Source organism: Limanda limanda, chromosome 11 (assembly GCF_963576545.1).
Source record: "Limanda limanda chromosome 11, fLimLim1.1, whole genome shotgun sequence".
In the NCBI taxonomy this organism is placed as follows: domain Eukaryota; kingdom Metazoa; phylum Chordata; class Actinopteri; order Pleuronectiformes; family Pleuronectidae; genus Limanda; species Limanda limanda.
Genome location: NC_083646.1, coordinates 18,867,237 through 18,894,806, shown reverse-complemented (window position 1 = coordinate 18,894,806; position 27,570 = coordinate 18,867,237). Strand labels below are relative to the sequence as shown.

The 27,570-nt window shown below is 39.5% G+C and overlaps 1 protein-coding gene across 2 annotated transcripts in view; it reads left to right on the top strand.

Moving 5' to 3' along the window:
- The first annotated feature begins 1,171 nt into the window (after positions 1–1,171).
- dnah5 (dynein, axonemal, heavy chain 5) overlaps positions 1,172–27,570 on the top strand; it is an 82,669-nt gene continuing 56,270 nt past the window's right edge. Inside the window, exons 1-35 of one of the 2 annotated variants that reach the window (XM_061081387.1) lie at positions 1,172–1,261; positions 9,174–9,308; positions 9,503–9,587; positions 10,225–10,394; positions 12,089–12,307; positions 12,684–12,821; positions 13,674–13,850; positions 13,971–14,084; positions 14,223–14,330; positions 14,708–14,830; positions 15,201–15,416; positions 15,914–15,940; positions 16,462–16,569; positions 16,777–16,862; positions 17,302–17,509; positions 17,647–17,760; positions 18,415–18,618; positions 18,891–18,971; positions 19,778–19,868; positions 20,170–20,315; positions 20,689–20,836; positions 21,073–21,315; positions 21,597–21,793; positions 22,246–22,339; positions 22,988–23,130; positions 23,217–23,293; positions 23,380–23,504; positions 23,675–23,910; positions 24,274–24,492; positions 24,693–24,755; positions 24,862–25,100; positions 26,051–26,198; positions 26,339–26,431; positions 27,031–27,230; positions 27,376–27,529. In XM_061081387.1, the coding sequence (XP_060937370.1) occupies positions 1,172–1,261; positions 9,174–9,308; positions 9,503–9,587; positions 10,225–10,394; positions 12,089–12,307; positions 12,684–12,821; positions 13,674–13,850; positions 13,971–14,084; positions 14,223–14,330; positions 14,708–14,830; positions 15,201–15,416; positions 15,914–15,940; positions 16,462–16,569; positions 16,777–16,862; positions 17,302–17,509; positions 17,647–17,760; positions 18,415–18,618; positions 18,891–18,971; positions 19,778–19,868; positions 20,170–20,315; positions 20,689–20,836; positions 21,073–21,315; positions 21,597–21,793; positions 22,246–22,339; positions 22,988–23,130; positions 23,217–23,293; positions 23,380–23,504; positions 23,675–23,910; positions 24,274–24,492; positions 24,693–24,755; positions 24,862–25,100; positions 26,051–26,198; positions 26,339–26,431; positions 27,031–27,230; positions 27,376–27,529 (5,019 nt within the window). Of the gene's footprint in view, positions 1,262–9,173; positions 9,309–9,502; positions 9,588–10,224; positions 10,395–12,088; positions 12,308–12,683; positions 12,822–13,673; positions 13,851–13,970; positions 14,085–14,222; positions 14,331–14,707; positions 14,831–15,200; positions 15,417–15,913; positions 15,941–16,461; positions 16,570–16,776; positions 16,863–17,301; positions 17,510–17,646; positions 17,761–18,414; positions 18,619–18,890; positions 18,972–19,777; positions 19,869–20,169; positions 20,316–20,688; positions 20,867–21,072; positions 21,316–21,596; positions 21,794–22,245; positions 22,340–22,987; positions 23,131–23,216; positions 23,294–23,379; positions 23,505–23,674; positions 23,911–24,273; positions 24,493–24,692; positions 24,756–24,861; positions 25,101–26,050; positions 26,199–26,338; positions 26,432–27,030; positions 27,231–27,375; positions 27,530–27,570 lie in introns of both variants that reach the window. The other variant, XM_061081386.1, reaches the window with a different exon arrangement.

Sequence of the window (27,570 nt, the reverse complement as noted above, 5' to 3'; positions counted from 1 at the left end):
GAATCTAAAACATTTTTTATCATTATTTTAATCCTTTTACATTTTTTCCAAGATGCCTTTAACATAAAATCTAAAGGACTTTGAATAACATTGCTTAAAAAAAACTTGACTTGCCTTATTGTTAATGAATAACTAAATCAGTCTGATTGTAACTAACACAAAGTCACATTAGTTCACTTTTCGTGTGCTGCAGTTGACGATCCTTCAGGAAGGGCCCTCGATTTATCCCAGTCAATCCCAATCTAACCCTAACCCAGTTTTTAAAACTTTATTGTAAACAGTGACAACAAGTAGAAACCTTTAAGGCATATAGCAACATTTCAAAGTATATGCTGATGTTGACACAATATTAAGGACAACATAAGAACAAGATTAGAGCAAGAATAAAATAAATAAATAGATAAACCACTGAAAAATAAAGGTTTATGGGTTGCATTTAAGAAATTCAGCAAATATCTTCAGTTCATTCTTCCATCCAAGAACACAGAATAAGTTAGTCCAAAATTCCTCATCCACACAGGTGACCCTTTTCCTAGGTGTGCCTTGTTACCATGGAAACCATTAACAACGGAACGAGAAAAGTTTTGTTTCCAGGAGGAATAAGTCAAACAACAGGAGCAGATCCACCCAGAGAGAGAGAGACCCCCAGTGAGATGCATGAGGTTTGACCCTTAACATTCATAGAACCAAAAAGTATTATAACCTTTTAGAGTATTGTTGAGGAAGTAGTGAGAGTGAAACATTTAGCCTGATTTTAGGCCAGACATTAGCTAATTAATCATTATCTACTCGCACACAGTTTTTACTTGGTTAATTAATATGACTGTCTGTGTAATGAATCCTCATCTTGTCATGTGGTTTTATTACCAGATAAACTTTCACTTATCCCACTTGAACACAACCAACCCCAGACTAGAGTGAGTGGCTCCGTGTCAACTGTCCCGTTATGGCCCTTTAGCAAACTGTGACTCGTTACCTTGGAGACCACTAACAAGTCAGGCTAGCCGCTGACAACACGTTATTCTGGGTGGATCAGGACGAGGACCCTTACGCCACTTAATCCGCAGTTTGAGCAAACAGCGGAGAAAAAAACATTTTCTAGGCGGGCGACGAAGGGAGATAACAGCCAAGTTATCGCGGAGGTTTCCTCCAGTGACGGAATGTTTGAGCTATGTCCTTTAGCACTCGACTCGCTAAAGTCAGCTACAGGATCGGAGCCTCCCAGCCCTCTGTCCAAGTGGAGTCACTCAGTGAGATGCAGGTTTGACCAAAACAACCATCACCTCTAATGATCTGCAAGGTTATAACCATGATGACCTCATACTTGTTTCAATGTAGTACCGTATATAAGAGTGTAGTTGGCGGATGTTTTAGGCCAACAACAATAAGCCTGTGATCCACTATTTGTTCCTACACTCATGCAGACTATCCCACTTGGCAAAGTAGTCATGGCCCAGTGCTTTACGGTTTGTTGTATAATTACTATACTTATAATAATTACTATTATTATTTAAGTCATAGATATTTATTATATCCTGACACTTGTTTGAATGTTACGACGATCTTCTCTGTTCTTGTCTATGTGGCCGAGAGCAGTGGTTTCTCAAATGGCCCCTGGGGGGTCCGCAGCACACTGACTAATTAAATCTAATGTATGATTACGTTTCCAGAATCGTAAATTAGATTAATGATGTATGGGTTTGTGTGGTTGTGGTGAAAATATATTAGTACATTTTCAATCAAGATATTATATTTGTGTCGTTCTCCCACATAACTTATTCAGAAATAAGGTGTGTCAAATATTTAATAATGAATAATAATATTTTCCTAAGAGTGTGGGACTGATAGATATACATAACTTGAATAGAAGGTGGGCTTTGTTTTAAATAGATCAAAGCTCAATTCAGTATTCTGTCAATCAGTGGAATGAAAGGTTCTTCATATTTAATTTTTTTAATAAATGGATTGACCTCATATAAATAACCATTTGCAGTAATTGGCACAGACTGATGTACTCTAAGTTAGATCATTTGAACTGGGAGAGTGAAACTTTACCACAGAAAAAAGCAAACAAACAGATCAACCTCAGCACTTTGATAGCTGCTCTGAGCACCACACAAAATCACTGGCCTATGAGGCACACAACCTCACAACCTCTTGTACTTGTTGGTGGCACTGTATTATGAGCCATAGTCCACTAGATGGCAGTGTGCTCATATAATTCTGGCTGTGATGTCCGCTGAAATTATGCTCTGCAAAGACAAACGATGAACAGTCAACTTTAAATCAACTATTAAGCCCTCTCAGATAATGTGGAACTATGTCTTTATGATAAAATAAAAAAAAAAAATTATTCATATCGTTTTCATGCGATGCTGATCAAAATAAAAGAGAAAATGAACATTTGCAGACAAGTATAAGATACGGTGATGACTACCTGCTGCATGGAATGGACCCAGATTATCACAGCCAATCCAGCATAGTGTGGATTAATACAACATTAGAGAACTATTCTTTACAAGTAGATTTTTCCTTTTGGTCGGACAGATTGAGATAAAGCCAAATGAAATGATTAGAACCAGACAAGCAACAAAATCAATAAACAGAGAGACAGTGCAGGTCAAAATACAAAATGCAGACTCCTCAGAGCCGTGCTGGTGTAGTTTGGAAACAGATAAGTTTAAGCGCCTCCATGTCTGTGTCAGTGTGAGCATCCTCGGGGAGAACTGTGGACCTCTCTCTCTCTATGTCTTTCTCTTTCAGATCTCACCAACCCCCTCATTTATAATTTACAGTCACTCTCCTGTTTCATGGCAGCTCGCAACCAGACAGTTGAACGTAGAAAATCAGTCATGGGGTGGTGAAAAATTGATGACCGTGCTGCTTTTAAAATGCAAAAGCTTCGGAATCATTTCTTCAATATCAAACCATCAGTCAGATCCACAGGGATGGAGAGCTGTGCTTTTAATCTGCTGGATGCCATAGTCAAAGCTAATGGAATTTATTATTAATTGGTGGGAGGTCTGTGTTTGTGTGTGTGTGTGTGTGTGTTCGCTGGGTAAATGATTAGGGTCTCCTCCCTGGGGCTGCAACTAATAATCCTTTTCATTACAGTTCAATTGTTTTCCTCTGATAATTCATTTACTTTATAGAATGTCAAAAAGAGAGCACATTGTCATTTTGCTGGTTTTGTTCAAAACCAAATGGAATTCAGCAAATGTTTTTTCAATCAGCGATTATAAAACTAGTTTCGTCAACATGTTTGTTATTTTAGCAGGATTATGTAACAACAAATGACCAGATTACCACAAACTTTGGTGAAATTATATGGTATGGGTCAGAAAGTAACCCATTACATTTTGGCGGAAATTTGGATCAGGAGGCGGATCCAGGTTTATTTCAACTTTCTATAAAGTCAAAAAAACGGGGACAGATATTTGTATGTGGAAGTTGATTCAGATCCAAATTAAAATCTGGATATAGTTCATTTAAATGGGGTTTCATAAGGGGATTGTTTGGCCTAGTCCAAGTAGTATGCGCTTCTTGAGTGCCCTTCTAGTTGCTGATTAATGATTGGCAAACAATCTTTCCACCTCTACTTCCCACAATGCAATCAGGTCAAACACTAAGTCTGTGCAAATGCAACGTAAAGTCGTTGACCCATGTCACAATTGTACTTACTTTCTTGCTCACACTTATTGTAAATATAAATGTTATTATGTTTAACTACAAAGTGACAACAAGTCACCCCCAGCATTACATTCTTACTCTTCAGCTGTATTTTAGAGCTGTTGATACTGTCTCTACATGAGCATTGTTTCAGTCAGTTAGCATACAATGGCAATATATGCTAATGTACAATCAAGGAGGTGTTTACTACGTGAACCCTGTCATTAAAGAGGGTGACGAATGCTTGTTGAGGTTAATTTTCAAATTATTGCTACACCGAAGCATATATTCTGCATCTGTGTATATTTCTCAATAAGCCACGTGTGAAAATGTTGCCCACTGAATGTGTTTTAACGAGCTTTCCACCCCCTCCTCAGTCACCCCCATTCTCTTCATTCAGTTGTTGTAATACGCTTGTAAGGTGAGAGCAGGACCTTCATAATTACCTTGCAGACAGGTGGTCATCCAACACCGCATTATCGAGTCAGCTGCCCCCTTTTAGCTGCAACACACTCATAATTTCAGAGCAGTTACCTTTGTCACAGGGAAAATAAGAAGGCTGATTGCTCACACACAGGCCGTAGCAGAGCCACTTATTCTCTGTCTTATTGTCTTTGTGTGGATGCTGTAATTATCTAATGTCATGCAATGCAAAGCCAATTACGAAGGTGGAATGACTTGAAAAGAAGTGTCAGCGTGCAAGGCCATTGTCGACGATGCTGCCTTTTAAACCAGACTATCTAAACAAGGTAAGGTGACCCACAAGTTCTGGAGTTACACACAGCTTGGCTTGTTAACACACTACATGGGCCAAATGTAATTTATCTTTAATGTGTCAGGATTCAGGAAACAGCTGATGTGTTTGATTCTAAGCAGATGGTAGGAGAGCTCAAGAAGGAAAAAGCAATCTTTAATCTAGTTTTTATTTATGTGTGAAAGCCTATTTCCAAATGTTTTTAGTTCACCGCAGGTTATGCAGAACCCACTCAAGCTGCAATAATGACATATTTCATCTGACAACCGATACAGTCTTTGAAAATCCTAGTCTTTTACCTCTGCGAAGGGGAATATGTTTTACTCTGTGTTTGTTTGTTATTTAGCAAGATTCCGGACTTTTTAAAAATTGTGATATACATTTTTGTTGATATCCCTGAGAATTTGTTGTGAATCTTGATGAAAACAGTGTCACATATTTAGGGGTTTGGCATCGAACTGCGTGTGAAATTCTGTGCTGTACGGTAACAGAGAGGACAAGAGACCAGTGGATACCACGAATGTGTAGCTGAGAAATATAATGTGACCTTAGGCTGTTTTCATTTAAGGGGCTTGTTGGGCCTTTGCAGAGGTATTCAATTCAATTAACTCCAACTCACTACATACATTATCATATTAGAGCTGTTTCTGTATTTAGTTTTTGCTGCAGCTTAAAAAACACAAATCCATGAATTTTTACACAACATATAGTTTAATAAGTCACACCTGTTACCATCTAAGCAGGATTATTGCACAAAAAACAAATGAGAAAGTGCATTTAAAAATGTGGCATTGAGAGGTTCAATAATTTTTTCCTGCCTTCCTGGCATTATGTCAGACAACACAGAAGATTTAAACTTTCCGCCTGCAGCTATAGTCCAGATTGTAATTAAAAGATATTGGCCTGTTGCATGATTGTTTTGGGCTTGAGGTTACATGGTTCTTCTGTACCTTGGTTTTGTAGATGAGGTATATTTAAAAGGCGCTACGTGAAATAGCCCTGCATTTTTGACTATTATTGGCAAAGTTCCCGCCATAACTATATCAAAATATTTGTATATAAAGATGGAAAATAGAAGTGAAGCAGAAATATCTCGGGTATGAGCACTGCCACCCTGCACATTTGGAGCCAAACTCTGCTTGTTAGCAATCTGTCAATCTGTCTGTTTATAGCATCAAATACCTAATTAAAACCAAACTTACTAAAATATAATGACAACAGAAAATTACAAAAACATTTTTGTGATTTGTTTTGCCTGTACTCTGACTTTTTAGTTTAGCCCGTGTCCCATCAACTAACACGGAGGAGGTGGTGTTTATGACCTATACTGGAGCCATCCAACAGGGGGTGATCAAGAGGATTAGGCCTCACTTTTGAGGAGCTGGCATGTTGTCCATCCTTATAAACACAGACTCCACCTTTGAACACTTTCTTGTAATAGTTGGTGAAATCAGGATGTTTCAGGCTTGCTTCCTTGTTGTGTGAGTTTGTGAGTGGAGGAGCTGTCAGGCTTCCTCTAAATATCTGTGTCTGAATGTGTTTTTACCTCGGCATTCACAAATATCCACCAGCGCATGATCCACATGTGATTTTGCCATTTGTTCGAATAGTCGACCACAGCCCGGCAGTGAAAACTCATACGCTGCTGACAGGAACGGCCATTAAACTTAAAACAGGCATAGCCTCAGCTCAGATGGTCACCGCTGACAACTTGATAGGGCTAGTCCCTCTAAGAGTCTAAGGGCGAGAGTATACGATACACCTCTGTACATGTAGATGAGAGAGTGATAGCAGGTAACGAAGATAGAGAAGGATTTAAGCGGGAGAGGAGTTGAACTGTCATGTCGCAGGTGTTTAGAAAGCAGCTCTGGAAACAAACAGTTTCCAGGGTCATTCAGGTAAGATTAATCCTACAGCATGGTTGTTGTTGTCGTGTCATATCTCCCATTTCCTGGCTCCGACGGGATCTTTCCTTCACATTAGAGTGATTTGAATTTAAATAGAAAGAATTAGCTAAAATACTTTATCCCCAACTTCTATTCTGATTTAGACATGGTGTGTTATTTCTATTCATGATCTATTTATCTGATGATTGACAGGGAACTGGAAACATTCTGAAAATCTTTTTTTTAAATATTATACAAATAACCTGACCACATTTGTGCCAAACGGTCCTGCTTCACATTTGTATTGTCACAGCTGTATTCTCTTTAACTCATCTCGACGTGGCTTATCTCAGGATGGGGCTTTGTTTGCTTTTGAAAGCTATTAATGTTGAAGCTGCTGCTACATGACTTTGTCACTGCTGGCTTTGGTCTGTGTTATTAGAATAAATAAATAGGGATGTGTTAGTGTGTGTGTTTGTTTGTGTGCGTGTGTCATTGTTTAAGCCTGTTATTGTTGGATATGTTCATAACTTACATTCAGTGGTGACTGAGACTGCTTGTTTGCTGCTCTGCATTGTGTGTGTACTGTTTGTCTCCGGGCTGACGACTGAGTTGGCTGTTCATGCAATTTGGAATAAAGGCAAGGAGAAGGTCTGAAATGGCTGGTCGCCCAGCAACTGTTGGCTTGGTGTCCTTTTTTTTATGGTTGACGTGTGAAGCGAATGTTGCGAGTCTGTATAGTATGTGTGTGTGTGTGTGTGTGTGTGCATATCTCCAGAGACAGGTTGGTGCGATTCACTGTCAGAGTTCTGAAGGGTCTATTTAAACAATTTGAAATATATTGCAATGTTTTGTAATGTAGGCTCAGGAGAAATTTCTACAAATCAGAAAGAAAAAAAAATTACAATGTTCACAATTAGAGTCACAAACAGTAGGTCATCCAGATGTGAGCTCTTGTTATCTCTCTTGTGCTCTAACCACAAAAGGTGTCTCTGTTCTCGTGTTTGGCTCGCTTAAGAAATGCTTAGAAATGTAAAAGAGCACATGAAGAGTACAGGTCAACGTGTTCATGTGTGAAGTGACTGAAACTGTGTCCAGTGTGAACGGGACTATTTTGTTTGTGCTTAGAAACGTGCATCTGCTCCCTTGAAACGCACCTGTTCATCATTTGAAGAAGTCAATAAAGGTGCGTTGGGAGGTGGCAGGTTTCTTTCTGACAGATTAATGTGCCGCGGCATGTGCCTGCTTACGTTGCTGAAACCAACGGCTTGTGAGGTTGTTGTTGTCAAGGCGGTTGTTGCTCCTCCTCACTCTCCCTTCCCTTCACACGACCACCCCCCATCCCCCAGGCTCTAACTAACAAGAATCAATACCTTGGCTCTTAACCACCCAAACCTGCACTATATATAGAATTGTGCTTTCTCTCTTTGTTCAAGTCCATGCCTCATGCCTCTCCTTCCTTTTAGAGCTTTTATTTCGCACTTCTTTCCCTTTAGCCTTATTTCCTGTTTTCTTGTCTTCCCTGCACACAGCTACCAACTATATGTCTATCCTTATTTCTCCATCCTGTTTGGGATTCTGTCAGTTTCACCTTTGTCCTCAGCCTTCTTTCCCTACATTTTCTGTACCTCTTCCTCCATTTTGCCATGTCTGTCTAATCGTCCTTTCTATCTTTTGGATTTATTTGGTCTGCTTTATTTTCCTTATAGCCTTTTTGACAAGTTTTTATCTGATGCATCCAACAAAACAAGAATCGATTCCCTCCAGTCTGATTCTCAGCACAATCCAGTGTGCTTGGATCTACAGGGAATGTCCGGTGTTGCAAACTTTATTGAGCAGATTCAGCTGACAAGAAAAAGAAGATATTTAAGGATAAAGCCACATATCACTAAGAATCCTTCTTCTATGAAGTCAAACGACATGGATATATCAGTGTCATTATTGAAGTTAAATCCAGCATTTATTGTCTAAACAGCCTGATATATTAAAGAGCTCGCACTCAAGTGTCTATTTTCAGCAAGGCCAGTCACAAGAGGATGTTTCCTGCTTTGTTGTAGAAGAGAGCCTTTTAAAAAGACGGTTTAACCACAGTGACGTCAATCTAAACAGTATTTCAAACCAGAAAAAAAAACTGTTCTTGTCATTCCCCTTGTTTGAAGCCCAGTCAGAGAAAGAGGAAAGAGAATTCAAATTAAACATGCAGCTGGTCCACAGTGAAACACCAGGTTAATTTATTGGCTGACCTTGTTGATGTGTTACTAACAGAACCTGGCAACGCATTGTTGTTCCTTTTACTGTCCCTCCAACCTGGACGCTGGCCAGAGCCTGTTGTAAACCGGCTGTGGTGTTGGTCACCTGTATTTGAGTCATTGCAGAGACATAGAGGCACTTGTGGATGAAACTGGGGATGTACATTTGGAATTCTTGAAGGAATATTGACGTTTTATGTGGATGTTTTTTGACATTTTGATACTGTGCCTGGACAATATACTGGCGATTTTTCATTTTTATGACATACTCTGTGACTTGTTCATTGAAAACGGATCATAACTGTGATTCTTTGAATGGACTCTTAATTAAACAATGTCAGAGTACAGGGCCACAGGAGGGCCTCAAACATCTGTCATTACCAAAAGCCTCATCACAACATACCAAGTATGTGATATATGGTTTGATGGCTTTTTTTGTTTCTTTTTTCTCTTTGGACTCATGGAACGTTATGTCAGAATTTTTTATTTTCTTCAACAACATCTATATATTAACTTAAATATTCAAAAGCAAATACATACATGTTCTAGCTTTATTTCGTTAAAATGGACACCTCATCTTAATAATAATTATCTCTGTCTTTTCATTTTGTTTAGCAAAAGTTGAAGGAGGAGCGTGAAGCTAAGCGGGCCCAGCTGGATGGAAGGCATGACTACATCCTCAGTATTGTGGCTTCATGTCTGGGACTGGAGAAAGCTGATGTGGAAGATTCCATACTGGAGGGGAATCAGGTACTTTTCTAATCTGTTACAAAATTGCACCAGCCTATAAACAAAAAAAATATATATCTTCGGTAGCATCTTAATAACAGGAGTTTGCAAGTTTACAAAATTACTGTGGTTTGAGGGGTTAAGTTTAAAGTTCGGTCAGGTTTGCGAGGTTCTACAATAACTATACAGCATCTGAGATTTTTCTTTCATCTCAGATTGAGCGCATGCAGCAGTTCTTTGTGGTTGAGGGTCTTCCACACCTCATGTTCTTCTACCAGGACGCTCAGCCAGTCGAAGCAGGTAATGTGCTTGTACCAAATATTATTGATATGATTAGACTCTATGTGATTGACTGCGACCATTAAGTTCAGTTTCTGTCCTGTATGCATTAACCCTTTCAGTGATGGCTATCATTCATCATTTTTTGTCATTAAACCGATAACAATTTTGCCATCAATCCTGTGATTGGTTTAAAGACAAAAGTCAATGGAGTCCGACAGCGTAGATCCATAAGTTAAAAATCTCTTTAATTTTCTGCTAAGAGATTTTAATGATCAGCCATAATAGCTGTTAAAGTAACGATCTAAGTTAGTTTTACAACAATCTACCAGATTGTGAAATGATTTTACACGTCTGTACGATATCACCTGCATTTATGTCTTTATGCCTTTTCCAATTTATTTGGCTCTGAATAAAATGTTTTATGGTAACAAGTCATCTCGTACCTGGTCGGCTTGGTTCCGGGCTTAAAAAGTATTTTTCTAAGGATTTTCTGAAATGTATAAAATGAATCAGAAATTTACTTCCAAAAGTGTGCAGTCACTGCATTGTTACAATTTAATTCTAAAGCAATGCCATCGTATTACGTTTACAGTCAAAGTCAAAGGTGGATGTGAAGAAAACTTGTAAAAAAACAAACATTCTCTCTTTTTTGTAGCAACAGCAACAGCTCCTGCACCTCCCCAGCTTGTTGCCCAGCAGCCTGGCAGCGGCAAGAAATGTAAAGTGTTTGTGACGGAGGGGAGGGATGTGGCGCTGACGGGGCTGTGTGTCTTCTTCACCAGAGACAACACTTCTAAGGCAATCACCTCTGAGAACATACACAGAGTGAGTCACATTGTACTATGCATCAAGTCACTCAGTTCTTACAGTACAGGTGAAGGTTGATCAGGGATTTGAAACGGAGCCCAACTGTGGAATTATATTACTCATTTCACCATGATTGCACCTTTTAGCTTTTTTGTACATGTGGGAATAAGATCGTCCATCCATGCATTATCTAGACTGCTTATGCTTTGAGGGTCGTGGGGGAATGCACCCTGGACAGGTCGCCATTCCATGACAGGGCCAACAGACCAAGGCAAACAACCATTCACACTCACATTCACACCTATGGTCAATTTAGAGTCTTGTATACCTTTGGACTGGGGGAAGAAGCTGGAGTGAGACATAACCCACACAGACAGAGTCCCTCTTTAACTCTGTGGGGTTTTCCCCCCCACACAGTTAAATGCTCATTTGATACATAAGCTATGCAAACCTCTTCTAATGCACAACGTCGTGCATTATTCCTTATTCTTGCTTCTCTATTTAGGAGAAGGCTCCTTTGATGCCATATTAGAGGAGTCTAATATGTCATCCAAAGGAGCCTTCTGTCATGGAATATAGCACATATAAATGGAGAACGCTCCTTTGATGACATGATAGGCTCATCTTCTGTGTCATCAAACGAGGCTCCGTCGGTGAATTAGAAGATGAGCTGGATGAACTAGATTCCAAGACACAACCTCAACTCCACGATCACGTGGAACACAGTCTAGGTCCTTAGCATCGGATATTACAGACGCAGAGAATTGCAACCTAATTTTCCTCATCCTGTTCTTTAACCATGGCTACCGTAAGTCTGGAAATGATTGCGGTATTCCATACTGTGTGGGTTGTCTTGGACCCATGTGTCTAAAAGTGATGTAGTAATACAATATTTTGGTTTGTTTATAAAGTAAGAAAGGGAAAAGGGAAATAATAATTTGTTGTAATCAAAAAAAAGATATTTAATTGAATACTGAAAATATTCAAAGATAAAATACATTTATTAAAAAAATACAGCAAAGAAAAACTCAGGCATGCATGAATTTACACAGGAAGGTACTACGGGTAACTTTTGACCCTTGTTGTGCATTAGTAATGTAGTGATACAAAATTATTTTTATTCAAAAAGTAACAAAGAAATAATTACAACAAGGATTGGTGATGATCAAATCCAATTTGTTAATGGGGGAATTCCTGAAAAACTCAATGATGAAATTATTCCACTGCAAAGATATAGAAAATAAAAACTGAGTGAGGTCATTTTTGACCCATGTTTTGTATCAAAAACCGTGTGGGGTACAAACATTTACATAGATGCTAATTTCACCTATTCTCTGAGTGAAAGGCAGACAAACACGGTGTATCTGGAGATTAAAGAATATTTGATTCCTTGTTCTTTGACAGTGAGATTTGTCTTTGTGCCCTTTTGTGTGTGGAAATTTGTTGGTAACTAAGACAGGTTTATCTCATTCAGACCTATTGAGATTAAAGGCTGAAATACTGAGACAATAGATATTTGGCCATATGGCAACTTATAATGCTCGTCTGCTATGCAAAGTAACTGGAACCGGTCTGGAACCAACTGTTATGCCAAAAGTCATGAAGTTAACTTCAGCTTTTTGGGGACCCTCTTGAGTGTCAATTATTAGATCCAGTGAAATGTTGGATTGATTTTTGGATGTGTGTGTGTGTGTCTACTCCCCTCTTGCCAGGAGGTTACTTTCAGTATGTTGGACTCAAAAGAAGGGGGCCCGTTGCATAGTGTAGAGCAGTTGCTCTCCAACATCATCGTTCCCACCCTGAAGACTATGAGCCATGGCTGGGGGTCACTGACCAGCACCCAGGGCCAAGGAGTCAAACAGGAGTTCATAGGATCACTGGAAAACTTTGTGTCGGTTTTGGCTGGGGCACAGGAGAGTCTGCATGAAAAGGTAGGAACTAGACACTGTTCAATAAGTTGTGTCCTTTTGGATTAACAACTATAAAATACCAAATGAAGAATCACCCTTGACTTAGCAGCAGTACTGAAGGTCATGTAAATCTTTGTGAACTAGCCAGTGTATGCTAGTCTATTTTGGCTCCTAATAATGGAATATACATTATGATTTGGAATAATATGGAGACATAAGGGTCAGCTGAACATCTGAACCTTTTTCATAACAGTAGTTTCATTAAAGCAGTAAGATAGCACTTTCAACTCTAAACTAACTGTTACAATCTATTCTTCTAAATATCTTTTAAAGTAGGAACTTCCACAAACAACAAATATTGCACTGCAGAAAAAACAATGTCATGTCTCGTCTCCAGGTTACCTTGAAGGACTGCGACACCGTTAACCTGCAGGTGCTGAGGACCCCGGCCAACTACCTAGCAGCAGCGAACAGTACAGATATCACAGACAAGATAGAGGCCTGCATGACAGTCTGGATCAAACAGATAGAAACGGTGAGACATGTTAGCTCGCAGGTAACAGGTTCTCCTCAAACCTACAACAAATACATTTTATCTTCAAACTCATGAACTCTTTTCTAATATTGAATGTTGTGTGGACTGTGGACTGTTGTAGCCTTTAGCCAGATTTTGAAAGGAAATCTATTATCTGATCCAAGTTTGCTTGGAATGTCATTGTGGGTATCCCCGTTTGCATAAAAAGCTAAAGGGGTTATAATTACAAGGAGAGGCATTAATATAAAACAGATATAAAAGGAAAGATGACCTCGAAACATGGACCCCTATCCAAAGCAGTAAAACATGTGCTGGGCGTATTAATGGAGAGGGAAGTTGGTCTTCTGCCGTTGTCTCCCCCCGTGAAGTGGCACACATACTTACATGGATTTAACTCAAGAGTAACACAGTTATCTAAATATACAAAATGTATTGATTATATATGTATTTTTCAAAGTCAACTGACTTTCTTTAAGGGTGCAAACAACATTTTAGTTGAGAACTTTGCATTTGGTACCCTCTCATTTGTACTGATATCTTTAATTGGCCAGTATAAAAATTATTTAGTGACAAGGGCATTTTGCACATAATATAAAAATCAATATGACGCATCAGGTGAGGCTTTAAGTGTCTTCTCTTTCCTTGATTTGCTTAATTTTGCGAATTTAACTCTGGTAGAAGGGGATTATTAAACAACCCGGATTTCCACAACTGAAATAGAAGAACATTATATCCTTGCAAAATAACAAGTCCCTTGGGTCAGATGAGTTCCCAGCTCCCGAATCGTTTGTGAAGAAGCTTTTGACCTTAATTGTGTGAGGTCTTCAACTATAAGGTATCTATGCCTGACAGGTTCTGGCTAAGAGTGAGCAGCTGAGAAAGGAGGCTGATGACCTTGGCCCTCGGGCTGAGCTTAACCAATGGAAGAAACGAACGTCCCGCTTCAACTGCCTTGTGGCCCAACTGAAGAGCGCTGACATCAGAGCTGCCAAGGGTGTGCTCCTGATCTCCAAATCCAAGCTGATAAAGGTTAACTGACTATAACTACCACATATGCTTGCATTTCTTTGTTCTGCTGCTCCATAGGATACGTGGTTCTCACAAATATTCCCTCTGTCCATCTTTGTTCATTGTTATTTTTCTATCCAGACATGGCGGGAGCTGGACACCAGAATCACTGATGCAGCCAATGAGGCCAAAGACAATGTGAAATACCTTTACAGCCTGGAGAAGTTTTGTGACCCTCTTTACAACAGTGACCCTGTAAGTAAAATACTTCAATCATTCTAAAGATATAGCGTCTGCTGAATTAAAAAACAAACCACAGAGCTGTTTCCATTTTTGAAATAGAGTTGTGCAAGTGCATCTCATATGTAAACTTAAATTTTTGTTTCACCCCAGGTATCGATGGTGGTTGCAATCCCAGGTCTGATCAATGCCATCAGGATGCTTCATAGCATTTCTCACTACTACAACACATCAGAGAAGGTTTCCTCACTTTTTGTCAAGGTAGGAGTGGTCACTACTCCACACAATACAACAACATTTTATTCTAACCGACAATGGGATTCAGCAAATCATTTTCATGGCTTCATTTGAACACTGTGATCTGTAATTTTCATTTATTTTTATTGAGGGTGAAAAAAATAATTTTGCACAAAAGAATTAGCAACATTTAAATTTCTGTTCTGGTGTAAAAATTACTGGGTTGATAACAATTAAACAGATGTGGACGGAATAGAAGCATCATAACGTTTCACTGACCGTATGAAAACACAAATTTCCCCTTTGACCTTTTGTATGCACATGTATGGCCTCAAGTTGTTTGGGTTCAGAAAGAGTTCAAATGCCTTTCTTAATTTCATTGTACACATCAACACCTCCAGGTGACAAACCAGATGATCACAGCCTGCAAGTCCTACATCACTAACAACGACTCCAATTCAATATGGGACCAACCTCAGCAAGATGTTGCTGACAAAATCAAAGCTGCAATCTTCCTGAACCAGGTACTGGATATGATTTATTGATGAATGTAATTTTTATATACCTAATTATTTACTTCCTTTAGATAGTTTTCCATTTTTCATTTTTTTTTTAACAAATGGGGTTTCTTATATAATGTGTTCATTTTCACATTTGTGTTTGTAACAGATTTTGTTTACTACACGTTACACACGTTACACATGTAAGAATTAGTTATTATTAGATGTTTTGCTTTCAGTCAGACGCATGAAAGTTGTCCCATAAAAGTTAATAAGAGTAGAGTCATAATGTAATAAATATGAGGATGGCAGATCAACTGACAATTGCTGCCATCCTGATTGATTTGTTTGATTGAAAGTCTAACTTTGTTCTGTGACAAACTGCATCATGCAGGAATACCAGTGGTGGTTCCAAAAAACAAAGAGGGAGTTGGAGGAGACTCCCTCGGAGAAACAGTTTGACTTCAGCGAGATGTATATTTTTGGGAAGTTTGACACATTCCAGCGACGACTCAACAAGATCCTGGAAATTTTCGAGACGTTTTCCAACTACTCTTCTCTGGAGGACTCCAAGATCGAAGCCCTGGAGACCATGGCCACCAGGTTTGAAGTGGGTACAGCGCTTGATCAAGTTGTTATTCATACATCAAACAACAAACAGTGCCGTTCTAGTAACTGAAGAAATGCCACTGTTATCCAGCTGAGTCTGTATTTCTCCTGCTTATGATATCAGATTTAGTTTCATTAATTATTTACCTGGATTGCTTGACTATGTGTAATTTATGGACTGACACAGATTACACTTTTATACGCTGAGAAATTCGAAACATCTTTATTTTTAAATTGCAGTGCAGCTCAGGAGACTACAAAAGTGAGTTTGATTTAGTTAAACAAAAGGTTTCAGGTTGTACATCAGCGTGACCTTCCCAGATTACTGTCTTTTTCCTTGGCTTGTGGTAAACACAATTATGTTTACAAAAGCATACTGGAAATAGCACTTGAATACATGCATTGCATCACCTTTTCTAATTGGTGTTCAGATGTTTTCCCCACTAAGAGTATATTGATGTGAGATATGTGTTTGTTTTTCCCTCCTCGAATGTGCAGACTGCAGAAATGCAGGGGAAATGGGAGGTAACGTCTCAACGTAGTCTACAACTTTTAGCAATGCATGGTCCACTTTCAGAGTTGACTGCATGCAGTGGTAAAATTCTGAGACATGATGGAATTTTACCACATATATCTCATATAATACTAACTGCATGGATCATGACCACAGGAGCAACTTAAACATGTTTTGTTTATATCAGTTGCTCCATTGGTTTGTGTTGTTCCATATTTTTTTCCAGCAAGCATTCCTTTCATAGCCCAAGTACCTCCACATAACGACATTAACGTTTAACAATCTGTTACATTTCCACTATTATTAAAATGCATTAAGCTTGTCCTATTGTAACACCTTGACTAACTTTGTGACTGGGATAATGGTTTGTTGTCAACATCAGTGTGATGTCATCTTAAAGCCATTTGCTGAAAAAACAAAAAAAGGATTACAGATCAAATATAGTAGAATTCCCAAGCTCAGGAGTGACTGCTGCATTTGTTGGGCATGCACACATTTGACTGTTTTTATGCTTGTGTTTTTGTTATGATAGGCCATCAAGCAAAACATAAAGAAAAAAAGTTACAGTTTCCTCGACCAGAGAACAACTGACTTTGATGTTGACCACAAAGAGTTCTGCAAAAGTACATCTGAGCTCCATGTAAGTACTATTTGTATTATAAGTGAGTATATTAGAAATATTACAGACAAAACAAATTAGTTTGTTTTGTCTGTAGTGTAGGGGGAGTGGAAATGGATCACACCACACGTTTTATGTTGTCTTACTAAACTTTTGACTCATCTACACTCAGTGTGTCGCTTACTCATCAGACACTTTCTTGATCTCTTGTTGTTTTTGTGTTTCCAGGGTCAGATCACGAGTTTTATGGATCGCACCTTTCAAACAATTCATAGCACAGAAAGAGCTATCAGTGTGCTGAAGAAATTTGAAAGGTAACCAACTCTTTACACTATTTAGCACCATGTCTGATCCACAGCACAGTACAGTGCTAATCCTCTGTTGAACCTGCTTATCAGTAACAGACGAGTAATGCTTTTTTCGCTGGGGACAAAATTGTTCATTAAATACATCTGTATGTAATAATAATAATGAATTCTATAAGTTTTGCCAGTTCTACTGTCCTTTATTGTGTCAGCAGGCTCATTAACATCTATATGGAATACTGCCAGTGATGATGTTATTAGTTATGCCTGCAGTGAAGAAAGTCATGCTGGAAATTACTGTAATAGACATTGCCCTAAAAAGACTGCTATCACTGGATTATTACAGTTTACAATATTCACCCCTAGTTTATTTCAGTATTCCATTGTTGGTTGTCCATTCGTGAATTCTGATTAAATGCAACTGTTTGCGTTTTCAAAACAAATACAGACTGGGCATCCCGGCACTTGGCGTCGACGAGAAGTACCAGCACATTCTGCAGAATTTCGGCCAAGACATAGAAATGGTCTCCAGTATCTTTGAGAAGCAGAAACTGCAACCCCCCCTTGGCCGGGACTTGCCCCCTGTGGGAGGCAGGATCATGTGGGTGCGGCAGCTCTACCGCAAAATCCAGAGTCCCATGGACATTTTTAAACAGGTGATATTGAATTTCTGCCGCTTTACAACAAGATTTGGTAGGGCCATAGTGCTGTTATTGTTTATTTACAGTGTCCCTATGAGCGCATGTTTTTTTTTTTCTTTTATGTTAAACAATACCATTGTATTCTTGTGCAGCACCATGGAGTTCTTTCCACACCAGAGGCTAAAAGGATCATCAAGAACTATAACAGGGTAGCAAGGGACCTTGTGAAGTATGAGATTTACCACCACGATGTTTGGATGCGAGAGGTAAGAGAGAAAACTTTGTGGGAACTGGGCGAAGAAAAACAAAGAAAGCAAACATGCGTCGGTCTTTCTGTGTGTGGCATATCCTGAAAACCATTCCTTTTATCGTCTTCACACTGTCCATTGTTAAGGGCGTAAGGAAGGGCAGTTTGATTTGGTGTGATTTGGACACATGATACAATTAATATTAATAAGCAGAGATTGGAGCATGTGATTGGTGCTGTATAGCAGCGGAAGCTATAGGACTCATCAACTTCGGTCACATAGTTGAGGGAACAGTGTATTCCCGACAACTGGCAAATTGAGGACAATGGCAACAACTGATTTTCCAGTTGTAGGCTCCGCAAACGGATTTCACTGAACTTTGAATAAACAGATGAACAGCTCTTTGTGCAGCAGAGGCTTTATGAGTCTGCAGACCATGTGCAACAACAGTTGGTCTTTACTTTGCTGCAGATCAACTATAGCAGGTCACTTTTACAGTTTCAGAAAAGAAGCTGCAAGCAGCATTACCACAGACTAAGCAAACAGCCAGTTAAATACAAAGCACGAGTAATAATTATTAATGTGACAAAATGACATAGACACACTTCTTGTTTAGATATTTCATCTCTTCTACCTCTTCCTCATGCTCTCCTTCCTCGACTTTCTCACCAGATGGAGCGCAACTGCGTGGGCCTGCAGGCCTCTCTGCTGGTCAGATCTACAGAAGGGAAGCTGTTTGTCAACTTTGATCCAGATATTCGGACTCAGATCAGAGAGGCGAACTTCATGACGAGGATGAGCCTGGAAAGCCCGCCCTACGCTGCTCTGCTACAACAGAGGCAGGACACCCTCAAAAAGAACCATGACAAACTACAGGTGGACATAACACACTGTTAGTCACATGTGCAAATAGAGTCAATGTAAAGGAACAACTTGTGCATTTATGTAGAAAAGTATCTTTTGTCATATTTACGTTAGAAATCCACACAATTTAGAAAAGACCAAGATGGCTGGGATTTGATAACAGCGTAGGGAGCAGTAGAGAAGGACATAGCTGTTGTTTATATTTATATTGTACCATTAGTATTCATCATTCCAACAATAATTTGAGTGAATACATAAACTCTAATAGTGTCTTTCCCCTGCAGTTAATGTTGACTGAGAACACCAGAGTGCGGTCTAAGATCAACAGTGTTTTTGAACAGCTGGCCACGCCACATGTAGCTAAGGTAAGGAGCCGTTATGATATAATTCCTGTCTATTTTGAATTAAAGCTAATATCCTGCATGTTACCTAATATTTAGTTTTTTCGGATACTGATATTGATAATTGTATGATAAATGTCATAAAACATCAACGTTTCACTGTACATAATTTCAGTTGTAATTTCTAAATTTCATTTTAACTTCACAGTACATTGTTTTTTTTGTAGAATCTGCTCTTAATTAATAGATTTATTTGAATATGGATGATTAATTGTCCCCCTATATAATTAGATATATGATTAATAGTTATATAGAGATGCAATGGTGGACTTAAATACTTTTTAAAAAAATAAACAAAACACTAGAACATTTACAACACAGCTGTGACACAGGGTTTTTTTCCAACTATTAGCATTTTAGTGTTTTTCAGCATTTTTGTTGATTTCTCAGAGAATAATCAAAAAAATAAAGTTATTTATGAACTAAATATTGTTTTAGACGATATTTTTATTTGTTTATTTATAGAAAAAGAAAAGTAATTGCTTGTTCCACCCCAGAGATCCAGATCCAAACCAAAATGTATATACTACTAACAGTAATACATGCTAGTTTCGTGGAAATATGTTTAGTTGTTTTTGTGTAATCTTCTTTCCAAACAAACAAACAAAGGAACAATTAAACGGACGGTAGTGAAAACATTCGCTGTGTTGCTTGCTTTGGTTCTGCTAATGGATCTTCCTTATATCCAACATTATTAAGTGTCATACAAATCTATGAAAAAATGAGACTGACTGTCCAAAGAGCATCACTGTACATCTTTGACCTTTTAGGTGGATGAGGCTATACAACCAGGACTGACCTCCCTCAGCTGGAGATCTCCAAACATAGACAAGTACCTCAGCAACATTGACAAGACTTTGGGTAAGACAAAAAAATGCAGAGATCCCATTGTGCCACATTCTAACGAATGAGACATCCTGCCACTGCAAGCATATTATTACATTTACAGTAATGTATTCATCATGTACCTGTTGTTTGTGTGTTTTCACAAATAGCTCTCTCACGTACATCCTGCCCCTCTCTACACTTTTTGTAGCGGATCTCTCTCTATCCGAATTTCTCCATTTGCAAATTTGCTCCCTCGTCCACCTCCCTCTCCTTCTCATCCTCCAGTGTCTCCCACCATGTCTCTCTCTTATTCCTGTTTTTCCTGTGTCCCTAGTCGACCTGGAGCTGTTAATGGACAGGGTGAACGACCTGGTGGAGTTTAGGATAGATGCAGTGCTCCTCGAGATGAGTAGCGCCACGCTATGTATCCTGCCAGACAATGACCCATTCACCTGTGAGGAGTTTCTGCAGACCACCAGGGTAAATAAATAAATACTTTTTCGGAATTACATATCGACTTATGAGAATCCCCATCACCATGCCATGGGATATCCACTACTGTGTGAACATCACTGATACTAATCGAACATGACCGAATTCAATTTTTTTGCCCAGTTTACTTGACCATAGGTCTATTTTTAGACTTGAATTAACTCAAGAGAAATTATAAGATTGTGTATTTCCCCCACACCTTTCTTGAAATGTATTCAGTTTCTTTTGTCTATAAAAATAAAAAATACTTTTATTGCTGTTGAGTCCGCCCTGGACAAACCCTCCAGCTAATGCTATGCTGCAGTGCACTGGCCTTACATGGGATATCTAATGTATATGTCTTATGTGCGTATGTGTGCAGGACCTCTGCATAAGACAAGCCCACAGTCTCAACACTAAGAGCTCATTGGTGGAGGAGGCTACTAATGAGCTGATCAACTTGCTGATGGAGTTCGACCACAATCAGATGGGGATGGAGGTAAAAGTTGAGGAGGAGAGCAGCACCGAGAGCAAGTCCGCGGAGAACATGGAGAGTGAAGGTATGCTAACATCCTAATGAGATAGAATAGTCTATGATGCAATGATGTCAAACAGCATGTCACTACAGACACATTGGAGGAAATTAGAAAAGTCATAACTAGTAGGCTTTTGGTTACTTCACATTTGAAAAGCCTCATTAGCCAAGGAGAACTTTAATCCAATGCATTCATGTTCAACTTGAAACGTGTAACCTCCTTCATCCGAGGTGAAGATGAGGGCCAGCTCTTCTCTCGAAGCACTTCGCTCCCTCCTGCCAGTGCTACACCCACCTCTCCTTTGGTGAGGAAGAAGAAGAAGAGGGATCTGATGGAAGTGATGGAGGAAGAAGCCCAGGAGCTCCTCATCTACTTCAACCACCTCAACATGGATGCCTTGCTTAGACTGACACGCCACACCCTGGAGGTGCTACGCAAACACGTCCAATGCTCCTCACACCAGCATTTCAACAGTAGGTCATCACTCTGCCTAAACAGTAAACTTAAGAAAAATACTGCTAAGCTTGATTTTAATTTAATCATAACCCTGGACTTGGGCTATAAAGTTGCTTTGGAAAGACACACAAGTGTATTTCTAGCTCTAAAGATAGCTGTGACCACTCACGTTCGTAAAAGACATTGTAAATTCTAATTACTGTGGTTGATATTAGCCTTTTCTTTCTGCTTAGCTAAAATGTCCATCTTTGAATCAAATGATATTGCATCAGAGCTTCTCTACTTTACCCCCCTGTAGCTGAGGCTGACCCACCCAGTCATGGCAAAAGCAGCAGTGAGCCGGCGATCATCAAAGTCAATGCGACCCTCTCCATCCCCAACATTAAAATAGTTCCATCTCTGGATGAGGTTCAGCAGACTTTAAACCGGTGTGTGGAGTGCGTGGTCAGCGTCAGCAAAGGAGTCTGCCAGTGGAGCAAAGATAGGATCTCCAAGGTTGGTTTGATTTAATGAGTGTTATATTAAGTGTGGCATGGGGGTGCAGTGGTTAGTACTGTCAGCTCACGGTATGACGGTTTTAGGTTCAAATTCAGGTTCAAACTTTTCTGTGTAGAGTTTGCTTTTTCTCCCGATGTCTTTGAGAGTGTTCTCCAGGTGCTCTGGCTTCCTCCAACAGTCCAGAGACATGCAGATTAGGTTGATTGATGAAGATGTGGATGTGAATGGTTGTTTGTCTCTAAATGTCAGCTCTCCAATAAGCTGGAAACCTGTCCACAAAGAACCCCAACGTTAGCACAATGCCAGTTAGGTTATAGCTTAATCCTCCCCTTGACCTAACTAAGACTAACTAACGATCATTTTACATTCCTAGACTGATAACATAATGATCCTGTAGTCTGATAAACAAACGCTGAGATGTTCACTGACCTCTGTTTTCCCTTTTGCAGAGAAAGATGAATGAAAGACGCATGCAGGCCCTGAAACAAGAGTGTTCTGAGAGTGAATCAGAGGACGGAGCGACAACACACAGGAGCCTGGCTGGTATGAGAGGATATAAGAAACCTGCGTCAACACATCTCCAGCACTTTAATACCTCATCTGCGTGTCTATTTGGACTCTAAGAGTGATTCATCCATATTGTTTCTAACATGCAGACCAGAACACAGAACATTAGTCACTGCACCACACTCACTTCATAATAAGATGTCCTTATTTCACAGCTCAGCAGAGCAAAGGCCCATCTGACTGGGAGCAGACAGTCATACTAATGGAAGGGACATGAATGTGTCAGTGGCTTTGGAAGGAAGACATTTAAACAAGAGAGCTTTTTTTAAATCGCCCGCACAGAGCAGCTCTTTCAGTCACATTCAACTACACAAACATGGAGCTAATGGAGTGTAATAGTTGAGAAAGTTGACGCATGATTGATTTGCTGAAATGAAATCTGTTGTAAAGATACAGTTTAGAATGAAAAATCGTTTATCTAAAAACCTTTCCTCAAAATGTTTTTTTGTAGAATAAGATTTATAAATCATCCACTGATAAAAGAAACATAAAGAACAGGGTTACACCACAAGCAAAAGACACTTTTTTTTTTTACAAGATTCCAATATTCTCTTTGAACAATCCTTCAGCAATGGGTGGTTATACAGGAACAATTTATGATTCTATCCTCCGAACTCTTTACAGACGGCAGCACCTCAGACATTTCAGCATCGGTGATTCAGGCCATCCCTGTCAAGGCCAGGAACTACTACAAGTGTGTTTCTGAGAACAAGGACATTGTCAAGCTGATGTCCGTCCTCAGTACCTCCATCATCTCCACCAAACAGGTACATGCTCTTTCATTCTAGTTCAATTTCAAAATGTTTAGATGTCTCTTATTTCCTACATAACTCCTGCTTATGTTAATGTACAGGAAGTGATGACTGCTCTGGATGGTTTCAGCCATTACCATCACATCTGGAAAGAGGACCGTGAAGACGCCATGCAGAAGTATGATAAACTGAATTGTTTTTTTGAATGGATGAAGTTACTCCCATTGAAAACAACAAGCCATCTTAACAATGCTTTTATTTCAGATTTGTCCAGGGCAACCCCTTGCTGTCAGATTTTGAGAGCCAGATTATTTTCTATCGAGACCTGGAGTTGGAGATTAACTCGGAACCAGAAATCATTACCTTCAGAGCTGTGGCTCTACAAACAGGTTAGATTGATTAAGTGTGACTAGCTCTCTTTGGTACCTATAACATCACTACCTTGCTTGACAACACACCACGCTCAATTCCTTCTTTACAGTAAAGGTGTCTACAGAAACTCAAACATGAAATGTAAACTTGATGCTTACAACTGCTCACATCTGTTTCTTTGTACTAGCGGAGTTGAAGATGTCCCTCACTGCTGAAACCAAGCACTGGATGGTGGATTATGGAGTGTACTGTAACAGGAAGTATCGCTCAGAGATGCAGCATATCTTTGGCTTTGTAGAGGAAGCAGGAAAGAAACTGCATCGAAAGATCAAAGACCTGGATGATTTCCGCATCGCCATGGCATCGCTCAGGGAGATCAGAGATAACCAAATATCTATTGATTTCCAAGTTGGACCTATTGAGGTATAAAGCAAAGCATTGTGTATTTAAAACAACATAGCCTCTCTCACACATAAGAACTTCACACAATATCCTGAAATTATCTAAAGGGACGGGGTGTATATTATATCATCATATATATGGAGATTTTCCTGTATTCTGACTCAATTGTCTGGACATTTTCCGGAGTTCATGTCTGAAAACGGCTTATGGTAGTTGCTGAGCGTTCGGGCTGAGCCTTGTATCAGAATCTTAGTGGAAGTACAGAAAAAGCGCTGGAGGTGAAACTCTGTTATTTGATTTAATGCCGAAATATGACGCACTCCATGTATGATTTTACATTCGTGGCTGCCAGGTTGTAGCAGCATCTTTCTTCTTTCTTCACAGGAGTCTTACGCCATGCTTCATAAATATGGGCTGTCAGTGCCAAAAGAAGAGTCTGAGAAGGTGGACACGATGCGGTACGCCTGGGAGAAGCTGCTGTCTCTGGGCACAGACGTACAGAACGAGCTGGTGTCCCTGCAGCCAACCTTCAGAGGCGAGCTCGGCAGCAACGTACAAAACTTCCTGGATGACTGTCAACAATTTTACCAGGATTATGAACTGGTAAAGGAAAAAAGGAGCGAGAAAATGCAATGCTCATGTCTGTACATACTCAACACTCAGACAGGAATTTCAGCCACCTACGATATTGGACTAATTACCCATTACGCTATTTATTTTAATTATAGCACATAATTATTGTGGCCTGATTCAGAATCATTTAAGTAACAGCTGACAAAGATAACTTCTCCTCTCTGCTACAGCACGGCCCCATGGTGCAGGGACTCCCTCCCCAGGAGGCCAGTGACAGACTCATCATGTTCCAGGTTTGTTATTGACGATCGGATTTGGTAATATTGAGGATGTAACAGTTTGTGATTGTAATAATTAACGCTATTGTACTTGGTATTTTGTGACCATTCTTTTCTATAGAATCAATTTGACAACCTGTACAGGAAGTACATCACTTTCACGAGTGGAGAGGAGTTGTTTGGGCTTCCTGTCACCCAGCATCCTCAGCTACTGGACATTAAGAAGCAGCTGTCTCTGCTTCATAAGCTGTATGGCCTTTACAACGGTGTCATTGAGACAGTCAACAGCTACTATGATATCCTCTGGGCTGACATCCACATAGAAAAGATCAACAATGAGCTGCTGGACTTTCAAGCGAGGTTAGTTAATCTCCTGTGACATTCATTTAAATGTAAATCAAACTGATACCCCTGTTGTGCTGGTTTGATCTAAACTCTAAGTTAAATTCAGCTGAAGATAAAACAGACCTCCACTGATGTGTTTCGTTGATAAAACTGAAAATGGTAGTTGCTGAGCGTTCGGGCTGAGCCTTGTATCAGAATCTTAGTGGAAGTACAGAAAAAGCGCTGGAGGTGAAACTCTGTTATTTCATTTAATGCCGAAATATGACGATACCCCTGTTGTGCTGGTTTGATCTAAACTCTAAGTTAAATTCAGCTGAAGATAAAACAGACCTCCACTGACGTGTTTCGTTGATAAAACTGAAAAAAAACCAACACTTTCATCGTGTTGCCATAGAAAGTGGGCGACCATCACCTTTGAAGACCATATAAATAGCAGATCACAGGAAAATGAAACACAAAGAAAATCAAATGAACTGATGAAACTTCCTCTGAGCGTCACCCCTTTTCTGGCCTAATTAAAAAAAAGAACAAAAAGTTCCCTGTCTGGTGGGCTGTCATGAAGCATTGCATGAATGCTCCAAAAGAGTTCAATTTCACCATCTCCATTCATGTTTATGTCTGCACTCTGAACACTACCAACATTTATTCTATCTGCACATGTCAGAGAGAGTTTGCCCAAGTTAAAGTTTCCAATCAAATAGAAAAATAGTTTTTTTTAATACATTTTTAAATGTATGAAAGTAGCTGAAGGTTTTAAACAAATAGCAATCACAAGGGAAATATGTGCTGGTGTCAGAGCTGGAAGAAGAGAGGGCATCTCCGTGCTCCGGCAGACAGGCTTTCCATCAGTTTAGAAGTTTTACTTTTGCACTGGTTACGCTGTTTAACTTTGCAGTGTCACTGGTGTGCGCGTGCCTCGGAAGAATGCAACATTAAATCACTTTTGTTGACTGTGTAACTTCCAGATGTCGTAAGCTGCCTCGCGCTCTGAAGGAGTGGAAGGCCTTTTTGGACCTGAAGAAAACAATCGATGACTTCAGTGAGTGCTGCCCCCTGATGGAACTCATGACCAACAAGGCAATGATGGCGCGCCACTGGAAGAGACTTGCAGAGGTCAGAGAAACAAGGCCACTCCATCCTGAGGCCATTGACACTACCACTGCATTTACCAGTTATTCAGATTTAATAGTTATTATAAAGATAATAGTAATCGGTGTTGTGTTGACATTTGGTTTATCTGGTTTGGTGAGCAGGTGACTGGACATGTCTTTGAGGTGGAATCCGATACATTCAAGCTTCGTAACATTATGGAGGCTCCTCTGCTCAAGTATAAAGAGGAGATTGAGGTAAGAGAGAACAGTAGGCTTCTTATTTTAGGCTACAACAGTTGTGAAAAGAACCTTTAACACATATAGCAGATGATAAATGTCACGAATGAAAATTGTAAAAGTACACCTGTATACCATTCAGCGTTGATTCATTACATCACTGTATTACATTACAGCATTTTATAAACATTGCTTTAATTTTCTATTTGATGAATTGTACATGAAGCATGAAGTAACAGAGTTGTAATGAGCCTCAATATTATCTCCAAAATGCAGTGAGCATTAATCCTGGTAACAAATAGATGTGTTTAAATCATCATTATTTTTATACAGGCCGTTAAATCACATGAATGAACGTTTCTGTCTAATGATACAAATTCATCAGATTTTTTCTATATTTGATAATCACGATAATGTAAATGAAAAAAAGTTTTGTAATAGAGATATTGATAATTAATCACAGGTTTTACACTTGTGTAATATAAATTATTTCCCTTTCTACTTTCCTGTGGTCACCACTGATCTTTAACATTCCTCACTTCCTGTATTATTTGTACTAGAGTGTTAAAAACCACTGGTATTGGTAATGTTTCATCAAATCTGTCCATTTCTCACAGGATATCTGCATCAGTGCAGTGAAGGAGCGGGATATTGAGCATAAACTGAAACAGGTGATTGCTGAATGGGACAACAAGACTTTGACGTTTGCCAACTTCAAGACCCGAGGAGAGCTGCTGCTTAGAGGAGACAGCACAGCCGAGGTCATTGCCAGCATGGAGGACAGCCTGATGGTCCTGGGGTCTCTAATGAGCAACAGGTATGTCCCTATTAAAACTCTTTTGAGGAGAGCACAGCATAGCTCTTTGATCGTCATGTAGAATGCGACAGTGACCCCACAAGCTATGTAAGGTATAATGTAAAGTTTATTTATTGACTTTATTTACTTGTGTCTCGTTTCCCAGGTACAACACCCCGTTTAAACCCCAGATCCAGAAGTGGGTTCAGAATCTCTCCAACACCAATGACATCATTGAAAACTGGGTGACCGTTCAGAACCTTTGGATCTACCTGGAGGCTGTGTTTGTGGGGGGAGACATCGCCAAACAGATGCCCAAGGTACAGTACATCGCAGTGAATTATTCCTCTCTTAATTTCAG